We start from the raw sequence: 15,184 nt of genomic DNA on the forward strand, positions 1-15,184 counted from the left end.
TTACTTGTCCAATTTTCTGTATTATAAAATCATGTATTTTTAACATGTAACAACGCTGCAAATTTCCATAGAGTGTAACGTTTATAGAAATATATTTATAATCAAATATTATAATTAAAATTATAGAAAATATTTTATATCTATATTTTAATATTTTTTTTATTATTTATCCTCTTCTCAAAATCTATTTGTTCAACACGATTCTTATTATGCAATTGTTATCAGATATAATTAAGTTAATGATCAACAGAAATCTAATGTTGAAGTCCATTATATTGTTTATACAATTTTATTTTATATAATTACTCTTATAATTAAACTTATTTTTGAATTACTAAAACATTTCATGAGTATTACTTACGTATTATATTTGTTTTGATTACATCTCCTACAATTTTAAGTGCTCAAATTATCAAATGCAATGTTAATTATCATTTTTAATATTATATTAAATATGTCTTATATAACATATATATAATTTCAAATATATCATCCAAATAAATTTAAAAAATGCTCTAATGTATCCTGTAATATTTAATCATTTGTAGAGAGATGAACACAAACTGTGCGGAATTATTTACTACAGATTTTATTTCAAGAAACTGTTGTGTATTGTGCAAATTTCTAGAGTTACAATTATGTATTACATAAATGTGTGACTACATAAATATGAGAAAAAGCACATATCTTACTTTATTATAAATTGTTTAAAAAAAATCAGTACAAAAAGGAACACAATCAAGTTTAGCATACATATATATCTATATAAATATATATAGATACTTTATACAACACTCGAGATACTTTTCGCGTGTGTTACAATAATTTCAATATCTATATTGCTATTATAATCGAAATACAAATGATGAGAGTTGAAGTCATATTCAATATGTGTGTATGTGAACAACAAGAGCTTATCGAACAACAATAAAGAGTAGATATGCAAATATAAAACATTTGTCAATTAATCAGATCGCATGCAGAATAGACGCGTTAATCAAGCATCACATATATTTTTAACAATTACATAAATAATACGTTATAAATTATTAAAAATATATAATTTGTTCTTTTGCATGTACATACAAGTTATCATCATTTAATTTTTTTCTTTTTCTTATTAATACAAGAAGATACTTTAAATAACTCTCATTATGTTTACAGGATTCTTATTAATTATATTTATCAATTGAGAAAATGAAGATAAATTTCATTATCATAAGAACTTATTGGAATTTAATTCTCTACATACCCTCTTTTTTTCTTTATCTTATTTTGCTCTATTAATATAAACTATAGATACAGTATGCAAAAAGTGTATTTTTCATTCAATTGTATCAAATTGTATATCAAAGCGAAACTATACTCTAGTACATAGAATTATATTGGTAAGGAATTCTTTATTTGATGTTACATATTTGAAGTGATAGTAATTCTATCATAGATGCTTGTGATAATATAACACATATAACAAATTGTCAATAAAACAAATTGTCTTTCATAACTTCACAGATAAAATATCTATTTTATCTGTTATATGTATTCTATGTAAAGATACTTTAAAATACAATTTTTTTGGTTATATATGGAAATAGTGTATACATTATGTATATGTGCTGCAGCCAATTCGCGGATATTATACAATTAATGCAAAAAGTATTATAATCCACCATGCTCTAAAAGTTTATCTAAAAGTCTATATCAAACGTCAAACTATATATATGTATATATATTCTTTACAAGTCGCTGGGCCTCGGAAGTAAAATATTTCTCTGTTTACAAATCGCATAAATGATAAAATGAGATGTCTATTCAAGAAGACACAATGTGATCTCTAAGAATTTGCTAAGAGTTATTGGAATGTAAAGGGATCACAAACTTAGGTCCAAACGGTGATTTATACGTGATGCCGACATCGGAATATACCTTGTTTGGTAATGCGAGATTGCACAGGTACAATCTACCATTGTCGACGCTGTGCGACAACGGTAGCGCACCTAATAGACTGAATTTACTAAGAATACCAGGTGTACCTGTCGCTGGTGGTTCAATAGCGAGTACGGGCGCTCGGTTACTGTTCGCCCACCTGGCTATCGGCGTAATTATCCTTGGCGAATCCTCATCGCAGAGTGCCACGAGTATGAGATCCACCAGTGATGGCAGATTCTTCACTTTAGTCTCTACTTTGTTCTCTGTTAGCCTGTACAGTGACAATTCCTGCAAAAGGAACACGTCCTCCGCGTTTTCCACGAATACGATCGTTTTGACACCGTGACTAGATAATTGTCGGGCGCAATTAATACCCGCGGCACCAGAACGATGCGGTCCGCATAACGCGACTACAGTTGGCCATTGATGCGCGTTGTTCGGATTTAGGCGATGACTTCCGCCCAATAATTGGAGGATGAGCTCAGCACCAGCACGACCGAGAAGTTCCACCTTTAAAAGAAAACATTAATTGAAATATTTAATAAAGATAATAAAGCTTGATATATGTGAATAATTAAGCGAATATATCAGTCTTTGAAAATCATTTTAAATTGTAATAACATTCTTATCAAAATAAATCGTTTCGTCAATCTATATTTATTTAGATATATGGTAAAAGTAAATCTACACCTTTCTTTTACAAAACTTTTCTAATTATTATTTACAATTTCTCCATTATATGAAAATAAATAATTAAAAATATCAATACAAACCCTACGTTCCCAACTTATTCCCAATCTATCTGCTGCACCTATTAATTGCCGATGGAGATTAAGAGTGATGCTAGGAATTACTAAACCATTATCTGTCACATATTCCTTTTCACTAGGACAAGGCACCACAATCTGTCTGAGCACTGTAGGTTCAGATACGAGAATGTTTTCATCAGGTCGATAGATAGCTGTAGTACCCCGATTGCTTTCTGACTGCCTAACGATATCCGGTTTCAATGAGTTTATTTCTTGCCATACAGCCTATATGATAAATTATAATTACAGTAAGATAAAAGAGCAATATTAGATACTTCATATTTTCTCTTTTATATAATGTAAATTTTTAAATAGTAAAATAAAATCCAACCTCTTTATTGAATAATGCTAGGTTTTTTTCAAAATCAAAGTCTTGTTGTAGAGACTGATCAATTGGAGTACCAAAAGTATGCTCATCTCTTTCCAATGCTCTTTGCTTGTGAGTTAATCTTTTGGAAATAGATTTATTGTTAGAAATATTATTTTCAACTGCAACATTTAAAAAGTGTCATAATATAATTATGTGCATACATATGTGCAGACATAAGTACATAAATTATATATACAGCAATGTATACCTGGAGCAATCTTTCCATTTGGAGTTTGTTCCACTTGCTGCTGGTTAGACTCGACAGGTTTCTTTAAGTTCATTTGTGGTGGGCAACTTGGCCCTTGTAGTATAGGAACGCATTCTGAAATCGATCGTCCTGCCCTTTTTGCGATTGGCCTCTTTACAATCACTTTACTCTGTGGTTGTATATCATTCACATTAGTTCCTGATTCTTCAGTTGATATAATCTCGAGCTTTTGTATATCCTTTACACTGTAAGAATAACTATATGTAATAAACATACTTGTATTAACATTGTATTACTGCAATCTATAAAGATTCAAAATCAACTATATATATATATATATATATATATATATATATATATATATATATATATATATATATACAAGATAAGACTTATTATTGTATAATGTATCAAATAAATATACAGTGCAAACTTACCTTAAGTTAACAATGGAAGTATGTGGTATGCCATTGCAAAATGCTTTTGCCAGTGTCAGGCTATTCTTATTAAGATCGACAATTTTGCCTTGATAAGTAAGATCGTCAATGCATTTTACAGAAACAATACAACCCAGGAATTGTTCAGACATTTTTATCTATAGTTGCATGTAAAAAATATAAAGGTTATCTATAGTTTTCATATTTGTCATATAATTAACATCAATTATATGTTTTAAATATAATATTGTTAGACAAGTAAAATTTAATAACTTAATAATATATGAATTTTAGTTTAAAATATATTGCATAAGACAGAAATATAATTTATATTAGAAAAATAATTCATTTTTTGATGATTTTAAATACATTTGATATAAATATACTGTAACAATAACAACAATGATGAAAGTTTATTGTAGCAATAATGCTTTTTTCTTCTTCTATACAAGTTAAATTTCTTAAAGTTATTGTTTACATTATTTAACACATATCTAGACGTATGCAATTTATCCTTTTTACGTGTACATTAAAGAATATATTTTAAAGTATAAATTCTTTCAATTACAAAATTTTTACAGGAGTTAAAAATGCAACATGTAATGTAAATAAATTAATAAATATAAAAACAGAAACATATACATACAAACACAAAAATTACCGGTCTCTAATATCATTAGTAAAAACAATTTCAGCTAGTACATGTATCACAGGTTATAACCGTCTAACAACTGCTGAAAAAAAACTATAGTGCATGTTTACATACCCAAATGAAAAAAAGATGAAAGTAAAGATGATTAGACGAAACAATAAATTGCAGCAACTAGTAACGATTTGAATATCGAGTACAAATTTCTGTCGGTTTGTACAACGAATCGTCAGTACATATGGGATGTATATCCTACATATAATGCGCGTGTTGCCAGTGATGCTAGAATCGAGGCAAGCAAGTACGCGCAACCGTAATGATGGGGATAACGTAACACAAGTGAAAACCGCGCATATGTGATATGTGAACTCTAGAGAGGAATTTCGTACACGTAGCGCGGAACAGAACCAGAAATTGTGTAGTTATGCATGTTATCCTTTGAAAACATTCGTGGACATTGGCTTCATGTTGCCACATTTTTGTCCACAGAGGACGTATTGCTCTAAGAAATCGCTTAAAAGCGCGCCGTGATATCTCTCATTCTTCTTTTATTTCAAAAAGTAACTACTCAAGAAAAGTATAATTCTTATTTTATTTCCAAAAGTAAATTGCAAAATATATATTTATTCTAGAATCACAAAAGTACAGTTAGTTGAAAAGCAAATATCATTATATTTAACATAATAAAATTTGGAATTTAAATTATATTATATACAAATTTTCTTTGTGTGACAATATATGTTAATAATTTATAATAAATTAATATTATAATAAAATGCGCAATGTATTGATGTACTACGTTTATTACTCATTTGTCAATATAATCTTATAAATTAATATATATGTATCTTTCATTATTTCTGATTGTACATGTTACATTGATTAAGGCAACAGTAGAAGCTATATTTATATGCTCAGGTGTGTATATCGATATAATGTATTGTAAGCGTTTCGACTAAATAATAGCTGTTCTTATGTATATATATTACTGACACTTAAAATAAACTTATAAATATGTACATATATAAAAAATATGCACAGCTAATTTAAAAAGACGATGTTCAATATAAAATTTTAATATGAAAAAACATAAGAATGTGAAAAATATGTATTACATATAAAATAACTTCAAGTCTAATTAATATATTTATATTAAATAAATTTTTTTATTATATATTTGTATTAAATATATTTTTTTATTATTATAAATGTACATTTAGAAAATTTTTAATCACTATTAGATTAATTAATTAATAATAATGGTAACAAAAATTTGACTGTTTTGTGTTGTATCTTTTTCATGGTTACAATAACTTTGTTCGCAAATAAATTTTCTATTTTAAATTAAAATTTGTAGATAAAATTGTACATAAAACGTAAAAATAATATATTTTCGATATAATAAGTATAAAATTGTACTTAGTGATATTGTTCATAAACATTTATAACTTTTATAAATGTAATTGAAAAATTTTATTAACATCGCGAAAAGTACTATTTTAGACAGTAATTCAATTGTGTGGTATAATAAGCATACAATATTACGTAAATATAATTAATTATATTATTAATCAATTATAATTTAAAACATAAAATACATCGTCTTTTTAAAACAAATATTAAAATTATATATGTAGATGTAGTGTAAACAATATTCTGAATACTTTACAAAAATGGCTGTTTGATGTATAATATAATTCATATCTAATGACGAGCACACTGTTTCTATAGTGGGCAGTTTTTCATAGGATTACGCTTATCTATAAAAGTACTGCATGTAACAATTATAAATCAGTATAACAACATATTAGCACTAAAAGCTAGCAAATTATTATAGAAAACACTATAGAATGTCATTTTCTCTCTTCCTCATATTTGCCTCAATCATTCTTTATCCATACATTGCATTATACACTTTCGAAATATAAATGTAAATAAAAAAAAAATAATTTGCTTTTTCGTTGGGAGCAAACATACGCAAACATGTGTGCATTAATATTTATAATTCTTATATAATAATTGCAATATAATCAACTATATTCTGCTTGTTGACTCGGTTATACACGCCGTAATCGTATCGTAATAATAGTATTCTTTATAACGCTTATATTTTTCTTTACTGTTATTACATATTTTAGGTACATGCTTTTTTCACACGTGCATTGCGGACAGTGACCAGATGCCATTTCTGTACACGATTCTTTCAGAAGTAATCAGTGTACACATATGGACATCAAGCAACATTTTTCAATACGACTCTAATATAATCTTAAACATACAAAAATAAATTATAATAATATGATCATGTCTCTCTGTGAGCTAACGCATATACAGTGAATACTATATTATGTGTGTGTGTGTGTGTATATATATATACACACACGCACACACATACATACATACATATCTTCAATTGTCCATCACAATTGTTATGTAATTAAAATTTTTGCATACAACTCGCCTAAGGGTCCCATTAAGATGCATTATAAAGGAAAAATAATAATTTTAATTACTCCGTAAAGTCATGAATACCTATTAAGAGGGTATTGTACTTCAAAATTATATATGTATATATATGTGTGTGTGTGTGTGTGTGTGTGTATTTATGTGTGTGTGTATGCATATATGTGTACATATACATTGGATATACATATATGAATAAAGAGTAATTGGAGCGAATATGAGAAAAAGAGAAACAGAGAGAAAGTGACATTCTATAATGTTTTCTATAATTTGCTAGCTTTTAATTCTAATATGTTGTTATAATGATTTATATAATTAATATGTACATATATATACACACACACATCATACATATAAAATTTTGTAGTACAATACATCCTTAATAATTATTCGTAATTTTATGGAGTACAATTAAAATGCTTATTTTTTCTTTACAACGCATCTTAGTAGAATACCTGGAGAGTTATATGCAAAAATTTCAATTACATACGTAACAATTGTATGTACATTAATGAATCGCGATAATGCCTATTAAAAAAAATGTTTACTTATGATAGCATAGTATAATAAGATGCACGTTAAAAGCACTAAATAAGATTTCAATGAAACTTCTACGTGCGTCGAGTCCCCCCTCACCCTTTAGTGTTCCTACGCTAATAAATCCACCATGGCGTCTGCTGGTGTTTGCTTTGGCTGTAGCAAATTACCTATGAAATAAACATAAATTAGTTATTTAAAGAAATTTGTTCTAATTTCAATAATATAAATTATTGAAACTGTTTCAATAATATAGATTATGACAACGTCATTGTACTTACCTACATAGTTTAAAAAATTAAGTAAAGAATTACAGGCTTGTGAAGGCACAAGATAAAACGACTAGGATCAACGTTAGAACTCTGGAAGTTTGGATAGCTGCCGAGTTTCCCCCCTCTGTAAATATGAATAAAATTAAAAAATAGCGATTTAAAGATAATAAATATTCTGTATTCGCGTGTGCACGTAGAAAACAATGGATGTGTTTCGTGTGTACCTTTTTGTGCCATCTCAGACGGATAATCTAAAAAAATTAAAAAAAGAAAGTTTTAATAAAAATTAAAAATGTTGAAATACGAAAATAAAGTATTTAAAAATATATGTATAACGTTTTTTTTGAATAGCATGCATAAATAATATGCATAAAGAAGAAGATATGTACCACCAGTAAACGAATGCGGTTCTGATGGCATAGACCACCCGAATACGTTTCTAGCCATAAGGATTGCCTCATAAGATCCAGGCTGAAGGTCTTTGATCGGATGCTCCACGATAAATTGATTTCCATTACCTTCTTTGACTTCGGGCTCAACAAAGTTCCATGTCTCCTCGCCGTTGCGGCGGTATTGCAGCTGTAAGTAAAAGAATTATATCATATATTTGCCACATATTTCAATGAATTTTAAGACTTATTCTATTATTCTCAGTTTTATTATTCTTGATGCATATCGCAAAAAATTTATTTACCTTGTATTCTTTGATCGGTGAATAACTCTCCAGATGCCATTTTAAAATAATGGCATTATTATCATCGAGTACTTCGGCGCTAACAACTTTCGCTTGCGAGGGTACACCTAAAATACATTTTGCAAATAAAAAAATCTTTTAACAAATTTTATATCTTTTTTAATATATAAATATTAATATAATAGTGATTACCTGTCAAAACGATAGATTTTGTATCTTCACCAATAAGATTCTGTGCGCGACATTTGTACTCGCCAAAGTCCTTCTTCGAAGTGTGCAAAATTTTCAAAATATGTCTAGTCTTGTTGCCTTTCGTAGTGCTATGATGCATTACTACCGACCCCTTCTTATGCGTAATTTCCTTACCATCTTTATACCACTTTATTATAGCCTCAGGATAGGCGCTCACAATGCACTGCATTTCCGATTCGATACTTTCGCCGGTGTGAACTTTATTTTTTTTCACCTCTATCTCGGGTATATCTATCATAAAGTAAAAAAAAGTCAATAAATAATATTAAGATAGACCTTACAAAATAGATATTATTAAAGGTTGAAAAAAGCTTAAGCCGTATCGGAAATGAACAATTAACTTACATTGTACTATGACATTGATCGCTTCCATTGCCGGCGTTTTTGAACCATCCTCCGCGAGACATTGAAACAGAGCACTATGAGAGCTGTTTACTTTTTTTATCGTGATGTAATTGTCTTTCAAAATCACGTTGGGGTCGTCGCCATTCACTTTCTTGCTCTATCGAAAAAAGAAATAAAATCAGTTTTGTCTCTTCTTTTTTTACATCCGTCAGTATATTTCTTTTAACATATTTGTATAATTATTAATATTATAACTGTATATATTTTTATAAAATAATATAATAGAAGTGATACTATCATAGTTATTTTAATAATATTGTTAATAATATTTGTTATAGCTTTCAATATTTTACCATAAAAAACCATTTAATTTCAAGTGGTGGCTGCGTATCTGTTTCACAACCGAATTGGATAGTGTCGCCCTGTTTCGCGTTGATTAGTCGCGAAGGAGGTATCACACGTATGATTCCTTTATGTGAATGTTGCGGAGGTGGTGAGGTTGCAGATTGTTGATGCGTCCTTTCGGGATCGACCCGCAAACGGTGAGTTAAATGTATGCTTTCGGGTTGCCGGAGGATATTGCACTTGTAATCATCGGAAGAGTCGCTAACTGTCGCGTTGTAGATCGCCAAGCTATTGTTCGGTAATAGTACGATCCTGTTTGACTCTTTTATATGCGACAGTGTCTCGAAGTATAGTATCTTGTCATCCTTCGACCACGTGAACGCATAATTTTCTGTAACAGTACGCGATAGAAATTTTTCAGAATGTATTATTAATATCAATTTCTTATTGATATTGTCGTGTAAAAAATCATGATTAAAGCTTACGTAGAAAATACATGTATAATAGAGATATATAATTATATCTTTGAAATTTTTCTTCATTTCATTCTAACAATTTATTCCTCTTATTTTAAAGAAAGCCTTAGTGAAATATTCATACTTTTAAAAATAATTTCATAAGGATAGAGAAATCTTTTTGAAAGTGTGTCGCATTGAATGGCGATTAAAAGAGATCACTGCTCTACAAACCTATGTGAATCATCTGACAGGGTAGTATAACGGTACTTCCGGCTTGTACGCGAATACTCTGTCCCTGCGATAAGATTTGCGGTTCCGCAGTGTCGTTATTGTCATCTTCCCCTTGATCCTCATCGTCCTCTTCAACAGGTGTATCCTCCTCATAATTCACATCTTCTTCTGTACTCTTAGTAGATTTGCACAAAGCTAAAACAGAAAAAAGGAGAGAGAATTTTAACATGAGATTTATGAAACGCGAATTTTTAGTTTTTATTAAAATTTATTAAATTATTTACATAAATACGATTTTTGTGTTGCTTAATATTTATAATAAGTTGAAATTAAGCGAAAAATAATGTAATCTAATCTCAGTAAAATTACTATCAATATTTATTTATGATAATTTATGTAAAATCAATATAATGTCTCTATCTTTTATAAAATTATATTTATAATAATGATAGAAATAATAATTTGCTACGATTGTTTGGGTATTAACTAAATATCGTTATTGATACATAATCGGTAACATTTTTCTTAAAGTGACAGTTTATTAACGCAATCAATTAAATCTCCCCGTACCAACCGGCTGCAATCTGTTCTCCAGTTCTCGTCAAAACCGCAAACTGATATCCCTTTCCGTGAAAAGAAGGGCGAGAAGCGAAGAGATGCAGCAGTCGAAATTAGATTTCTAGTGCACGACCGTGCTCGATTTCGGGTCGGAACATAAACGTGCACACTCTGGCTTTCTAATAATACGCGACCCCATACCATCCTTTTCAACAATGAATACAGTTTCCTGCCAGTTTCGCGACGATGAGGTCAGAAGAAGAGCGAAATTGCTATGCAATTAGATCGGCCAAGGAGCTCCCCCTGCGTGTTTGCCATCAGTTTGCCTCGTTTTTCACAGGGCACAACTTCACGCTAACGCGTTATACACGCCGTTCGATTTTAGCCGTAACCACACCCTGCGCTCGGAAAAAAATAGGTCGTGCAAGTCAACCGGACCTGGTGGTCTGTTTGACTTCGTCGAATGAACGGCAAAAAGCATCCGCCAATTTCGCGAATTAAGACCGCTAAATCATCGTTTATCGTGATTGAAGTCTGCTACTCCATTGATTTCAGCCTATTGATAATTTTGAAAATTATTGATTAATAGATTCTGAACGCGCTTGAATGTGCATAATTGCAAATTTAACAATTGTATATGTTGTCAAGTAAATTCAACCAACGTAAAAGAGTAACAAAGCCTATTGGAATGTCGTATTAAAATTTAATAAAATCCTCTCTCTCTATATATATTAAATTTATTAAAAATTTATTAAATAAATCTTATATTAATTTTATTAAAAATTTATTAAATAAATCTTTAAATTATTTTAGATAAAGGTTATTAAATAAAAAAATTAATTAAGGAGTAGCCATATTTAAGGGGCACATTTATTCACATTTATTTAACGATTATATTGCAAAGAATCAATATAAATATATCGAATGTAATTTCTAGAATTATAAGTAAATCAACTAATGGAATAAAACAACGAATGTTTAAATAATTATATTTAAGCATTTAATTATATAACTGTTCGAGCATTTTCGTAAGCGAAGTAAAATGCGATTACACAGAAAGAACCCCATGAATCTAGATTAATGACCATCCCTTACATGCTAGCACCCCGTGTTTCAGAAAAGCTGCAGCCCCAATCTCTCCATTCTCCCTTAGCAACGCTCTATTCTGTACACGCGAATAGGCGCCACGGTGTCCCATTGCTCAATCCGTGTGACTTTATAGAGCTACACCCACGCATTCTGCCAGTTGGATTAATGTCATGGAACATTGCGTTCATAGCTTATATTCATTTTGCAATACGTGTCATCAACCGCGGAGTATCTACTTTTGTTTTCAAAAAAGATCTCGTGCTTTTCTCCTATTTATAGAAAAATTTTCTATTTATTTAAGTTATTTACTCGAATTTGTGACTATAAATTTTTATAGTTAAATATTGAAAAAAATAATTACATAGTTTATTTAAAAAAAGAAAAACTGATGTATTGAACTAGACGTAAAAGATTATGGATGTGATATATCAATGATATGTGAAATATTAATGAGATACAAAAAAAGAATAAGTTTTCATTAGTTAAAATTAGCCTTTCATCAATTTCATCAAAATTGTTGTGTCCCTATTTGCGAAGGTACTTATCGTTTCAAAAATATTTGCTAAATTTTAAGTAAGATGTTGGTTCATTATGAATTTAATTGAAAAATGAGATTGCTTGAAGAAACGAAACAATAAACCAAATTGATTAGGTACACGAAATACATTAAGGTGTGGTTTGCCACTGATGGTCTCGTTAAGGTCTGGCATTTTAAACCTAGCCCTCTAATGTGCCTTCCATTATTCGATAAATTTGTCACGGTTATACTTTCTTAGGAAGTCAAAAGGAAAGTTTAAAATACAAACTTTTAGAAAAAAATGGTCTTTCCTTCCTCCTCCTAATTTTGTTTTATAGACAAGATCATTGGACAAGAATTTATTTTTTTCATCTTTCAAATTTTCTCTTCATTTTTTAAATATCTAATACTATTTATTTAAGTTATTTACTCGCATTTATGTGAATATATAGATTTTGCTAAAGATTTTGCTTCCTAAATTTCAATTAAAATCCTATCAAAACGAAGATAATATAAAAGATAAGATCTCTTGGTGTTTATTTCTACTTCTAAAGACATCTTTTTTATTTAATATTTTACATGAAAATTAATAGTGCTCTATGATATACATTTATGCAAAACAAATTGGCCTAAATTTAAACTAAAAAAATAAAAAATAAAAAATGAATAAAAATGAACAAAAAATCGATGGTTTCGGAATATTTATATATACCAGAGATACTCAAGATAGATCTTATGTCTGTAAATCAACGTAAATTCATCTTGCGAAATAGAAAAGCCCCGCCTTTATTGCGGCCGACTTTATTCTCTTAACGATCCGAGTACCATACTGATGAGTTCTATAGGGAATGTAACGGACGTGCGCGTGTATAACCGCAAATCTGTTTTGTATTATGGGCACGCTTTTCGTTGCAGTGATATCATCGTGACAGTACACGCCCGAAAAAAGGACGATATACCTGATCACATCTGCAGGACACGTCATCTCGCCGCAGTGTCCTCACGTGTATTTTAACAATGAGTACGATAAGGTATGCGGTTACAGTCGGGTTTCGTTTCACAAATGAAAAAGAACGCTCGTAAATTACTGATATGCAGGAAGCGCAAAGGACATTCTTCACGTCGTGAAAATGTCAGAGTGCATCCGCGATTATAGCATTGCAGTTTTGCGAGCGTTAAGTTAGAGCAGAAATAACTTCTCGTTTCGATGAGGAGGAGACCGTGTAGTTCGTGGAATTTTCGTTGGATCGGAGCTCAAAGCCAACTTCCGTTTACGAGACGTCCGTTGCAGCTGGAGTTATTTGGATTCCATGTAAAGTAAGCGTGAACAAGAATGTTTTAGTCACAATGTGCAGTATTTATCATAAATCTGTGATTCTATTAATATATAAATTGATACATATATACTTTTATATTATTATTATAAGTATATACATTTTATATACTAGTTTTATATACTATTATATATACTAGTAAATAAAAAATAAAATATTTAGTGTAAAAAGAAATTATAATAGAATTAAATTAACTAAGATCAACAAAAACATTTAAACGCGAATCTTTCTGATTCTATTGAATTAATTACTGTATGGCAATTTTGCATTCAAATAATAGATGAAATAAATATAAAGTAATAATATAGAGGTATATATAAAAATTTTTTTTAATTTATATATTTTTTTAGTATCCTCGTAAAAGGATGTACATATAAATTATAGGGAGATTTTTTTATTGCATTACTAATTTTCTGAGGAAGTTCTCAAACAGCATACATTGTAATCAATCGTCGAATGACGAGAAAGTAATGGTAGCACATGGGGTGTTAAAGGAAACATCTTAACAATCCCAGAGTTTCTCTTATCGATCGCGTCTTTCTCCTTTACTTCCCATGCCTTTGTTTGTTCCGATAAGTCTCCTTCCCTTTTTGTGAGCAAATGATATCGTATCGAGAGGGTGAAAGTTACGAAATTTTTCGACACAAGCTCGAATTCCGTAAAAGAGATTATTCTGAGAACCACCGTGTTTTGCTTTCGCAATAATTCTTACCTTGCCAAGATTCTACCAATTTCCGTGAATAATAAATATATCGAAGATATATTTAAATTATCTTTATTATTTTTAATTTTTTATCGTTTACTCATCGATATAAAAGCTTTCATGAGAAAAGATATATATATGTAAATTTTTTTTCTCTTTTCAATGCTTTTATTTGAATGAGTGAAAAGCATTAAAAGTATCTTTTATTTTCTCGCGACAAATCGATATCGCTCTGAATCTTTGCTGATATTTTCAAAGACGGTACCAATCAAATCGCGTATCGACTTTGCATCGATTATTCGAGAAGACAGTGTTCGATGGATTACGAATGTTGAATGGATGACGTCAGCCCCTACATTCTCTCACGCCTTAATGGTTATTATTACCAAGAGGCACGCACTCTTCTTATTCTCCGAGAAAGGGGACCCTAAGGCACGCACATGCGTACGTTCGTACGAGAACATAATGCAATAAACGACGATGTCGATGAAATGTTTGAACATTAGCATCAGAATATTTCAAGATCATATTTTTTTTTCGAGACATTATTTCGCATTCCATTTATTTCTTTGACATATTCGGATCCGAAAAATATAAAAATATTCAATTAAAATAATTATGATCGTTTTTATATATTTTTAGAACTATTTTTGTATAAAAATGAGACAAATCTCGAGAAAATTTGATCTAGAAAGAATTAAGTTCTAGAATTAAATTGTCATTGATCACAAATGCAATTGAATTTTGACAGAAAGATTTAATCATAAAAGAGAAATTTCCCTCTCTTTCTCTCTAATTCAAACTATAATGATTTATGTTCTTTTGATTTAATAATTTATTACATATATCTTGAAACATCTTTAATTTGTTTTTAAATAGATTCGGGATTAGACATTAGATAATCTGACATGTGACAATATAATGACATTTAATATTAATTATTAATGTATTATATATAGAGAAAATTATCGTTTAATATTCAAT

General features: G+C 29.6%; 2 protein-coding genes across 4 annotated transcripts in view; both read right to left on the reverse strand.

Moving 5' to 3' along the window:
• Positions 1-519: 519 nt before the first annotated feature.
• Positions 520-4,802, reverse strand: LOC105250863 (enhancer of mRNA-decapping protein 3). 3 transcript variants are annotated; one of them, XM_011257191.3, is made up of 6 exons: positions 4,520-4,802; positions 3,754-3,911; positions 3,317-3,561; positions 3,070-3,227; positions 2,703-2,963; positions 520-2,439 (listed from the first exon to the last, which is right to left on the reverse strand). In XM_011257191.3, exons 2-6 carry the CDS (start codon positions 3,903-3,905, stop codon positions 1,846-1,848), a joined length of 1,410 nt encoding a protein of 469 aa, XP_011255493.1. In that variant the 5' UTR covers positions 3,906-3,911; positions 4,520-4,802; the 3' UTR covers positions 520-1,845. The 3 variants fall into 3 exon arrangements, with proteins under 3 accessions (XP_011255493.1, XP_011255489.1, XP_025264143.1); XM_011257187.3 differs by having other exon boundaries at positions 3,317-3,573; XM_025408358.1 differs by lacking the exon at positions 4,520-4,802 and adding an exon at positions 4,400-4,452 and having other exon boundaries at positions 3,317-3,573.
• A 2,244-nt stretch (positions 4,803-7,046) lies between these two features.
• The window catches only part of LOC105250862 (protein amalgam), a 61,293-nt gene continuing 53,155 nt past the window's right edge, over positions 7,047-15,184 (reverse strand). The window contains exons 2-10 of the mRNA XM_011257186.3: positions 10,000-10,194; positions 9,319-9,701; positions 8,966-9,122; positions 8,561-8,851; positions 8,369-8,475; positions 8,064-8,253; positions 7,899-7,925; positions 7,684-7,798; positions 7,047-7,572 (exon numbers count right to left, since the gene is read on the reverse strand). Coding sequence (XP_011255488.1) covers positions 7,713-7,798; positions 7,899-7,925; positions 8,064-8,253; positions 8,369-8,475; positions 8,561-8,851; positions 8,966-9,122; positions 9,319-9,701; positions 10,000-10,194 — 1,436 coding nt within the window. The 3' untranslated portion in view covers positions 7,047-7,572; positions 7,684-7,712. The remainder of the gene's footprint in view (positions 7,573-7,683; positions 7,799-7,898; positions 7,926-8,063; positions 8,254-8,368; positions 8,476-8,560; positions 8,852-8,965; positions 9,123-9,318; positions 9,702-9,999; positions 10,195-15,184) is intronic.

This window comes from Camponotus floridanus, unplaced genomic scaffold, assembly GCF_003227725.1.
Source record: "Camponotus floridanus strain SB8 unplaced genomic scaffold, Cflo_v7.5 scaffold202, whole genome shotgun sequence".
NCBI lineage: Eukaryota > Metazoa > Arthropoda > Insecta > Hymenoptera > Formicidae > Camponotus > Camponotus floridanus.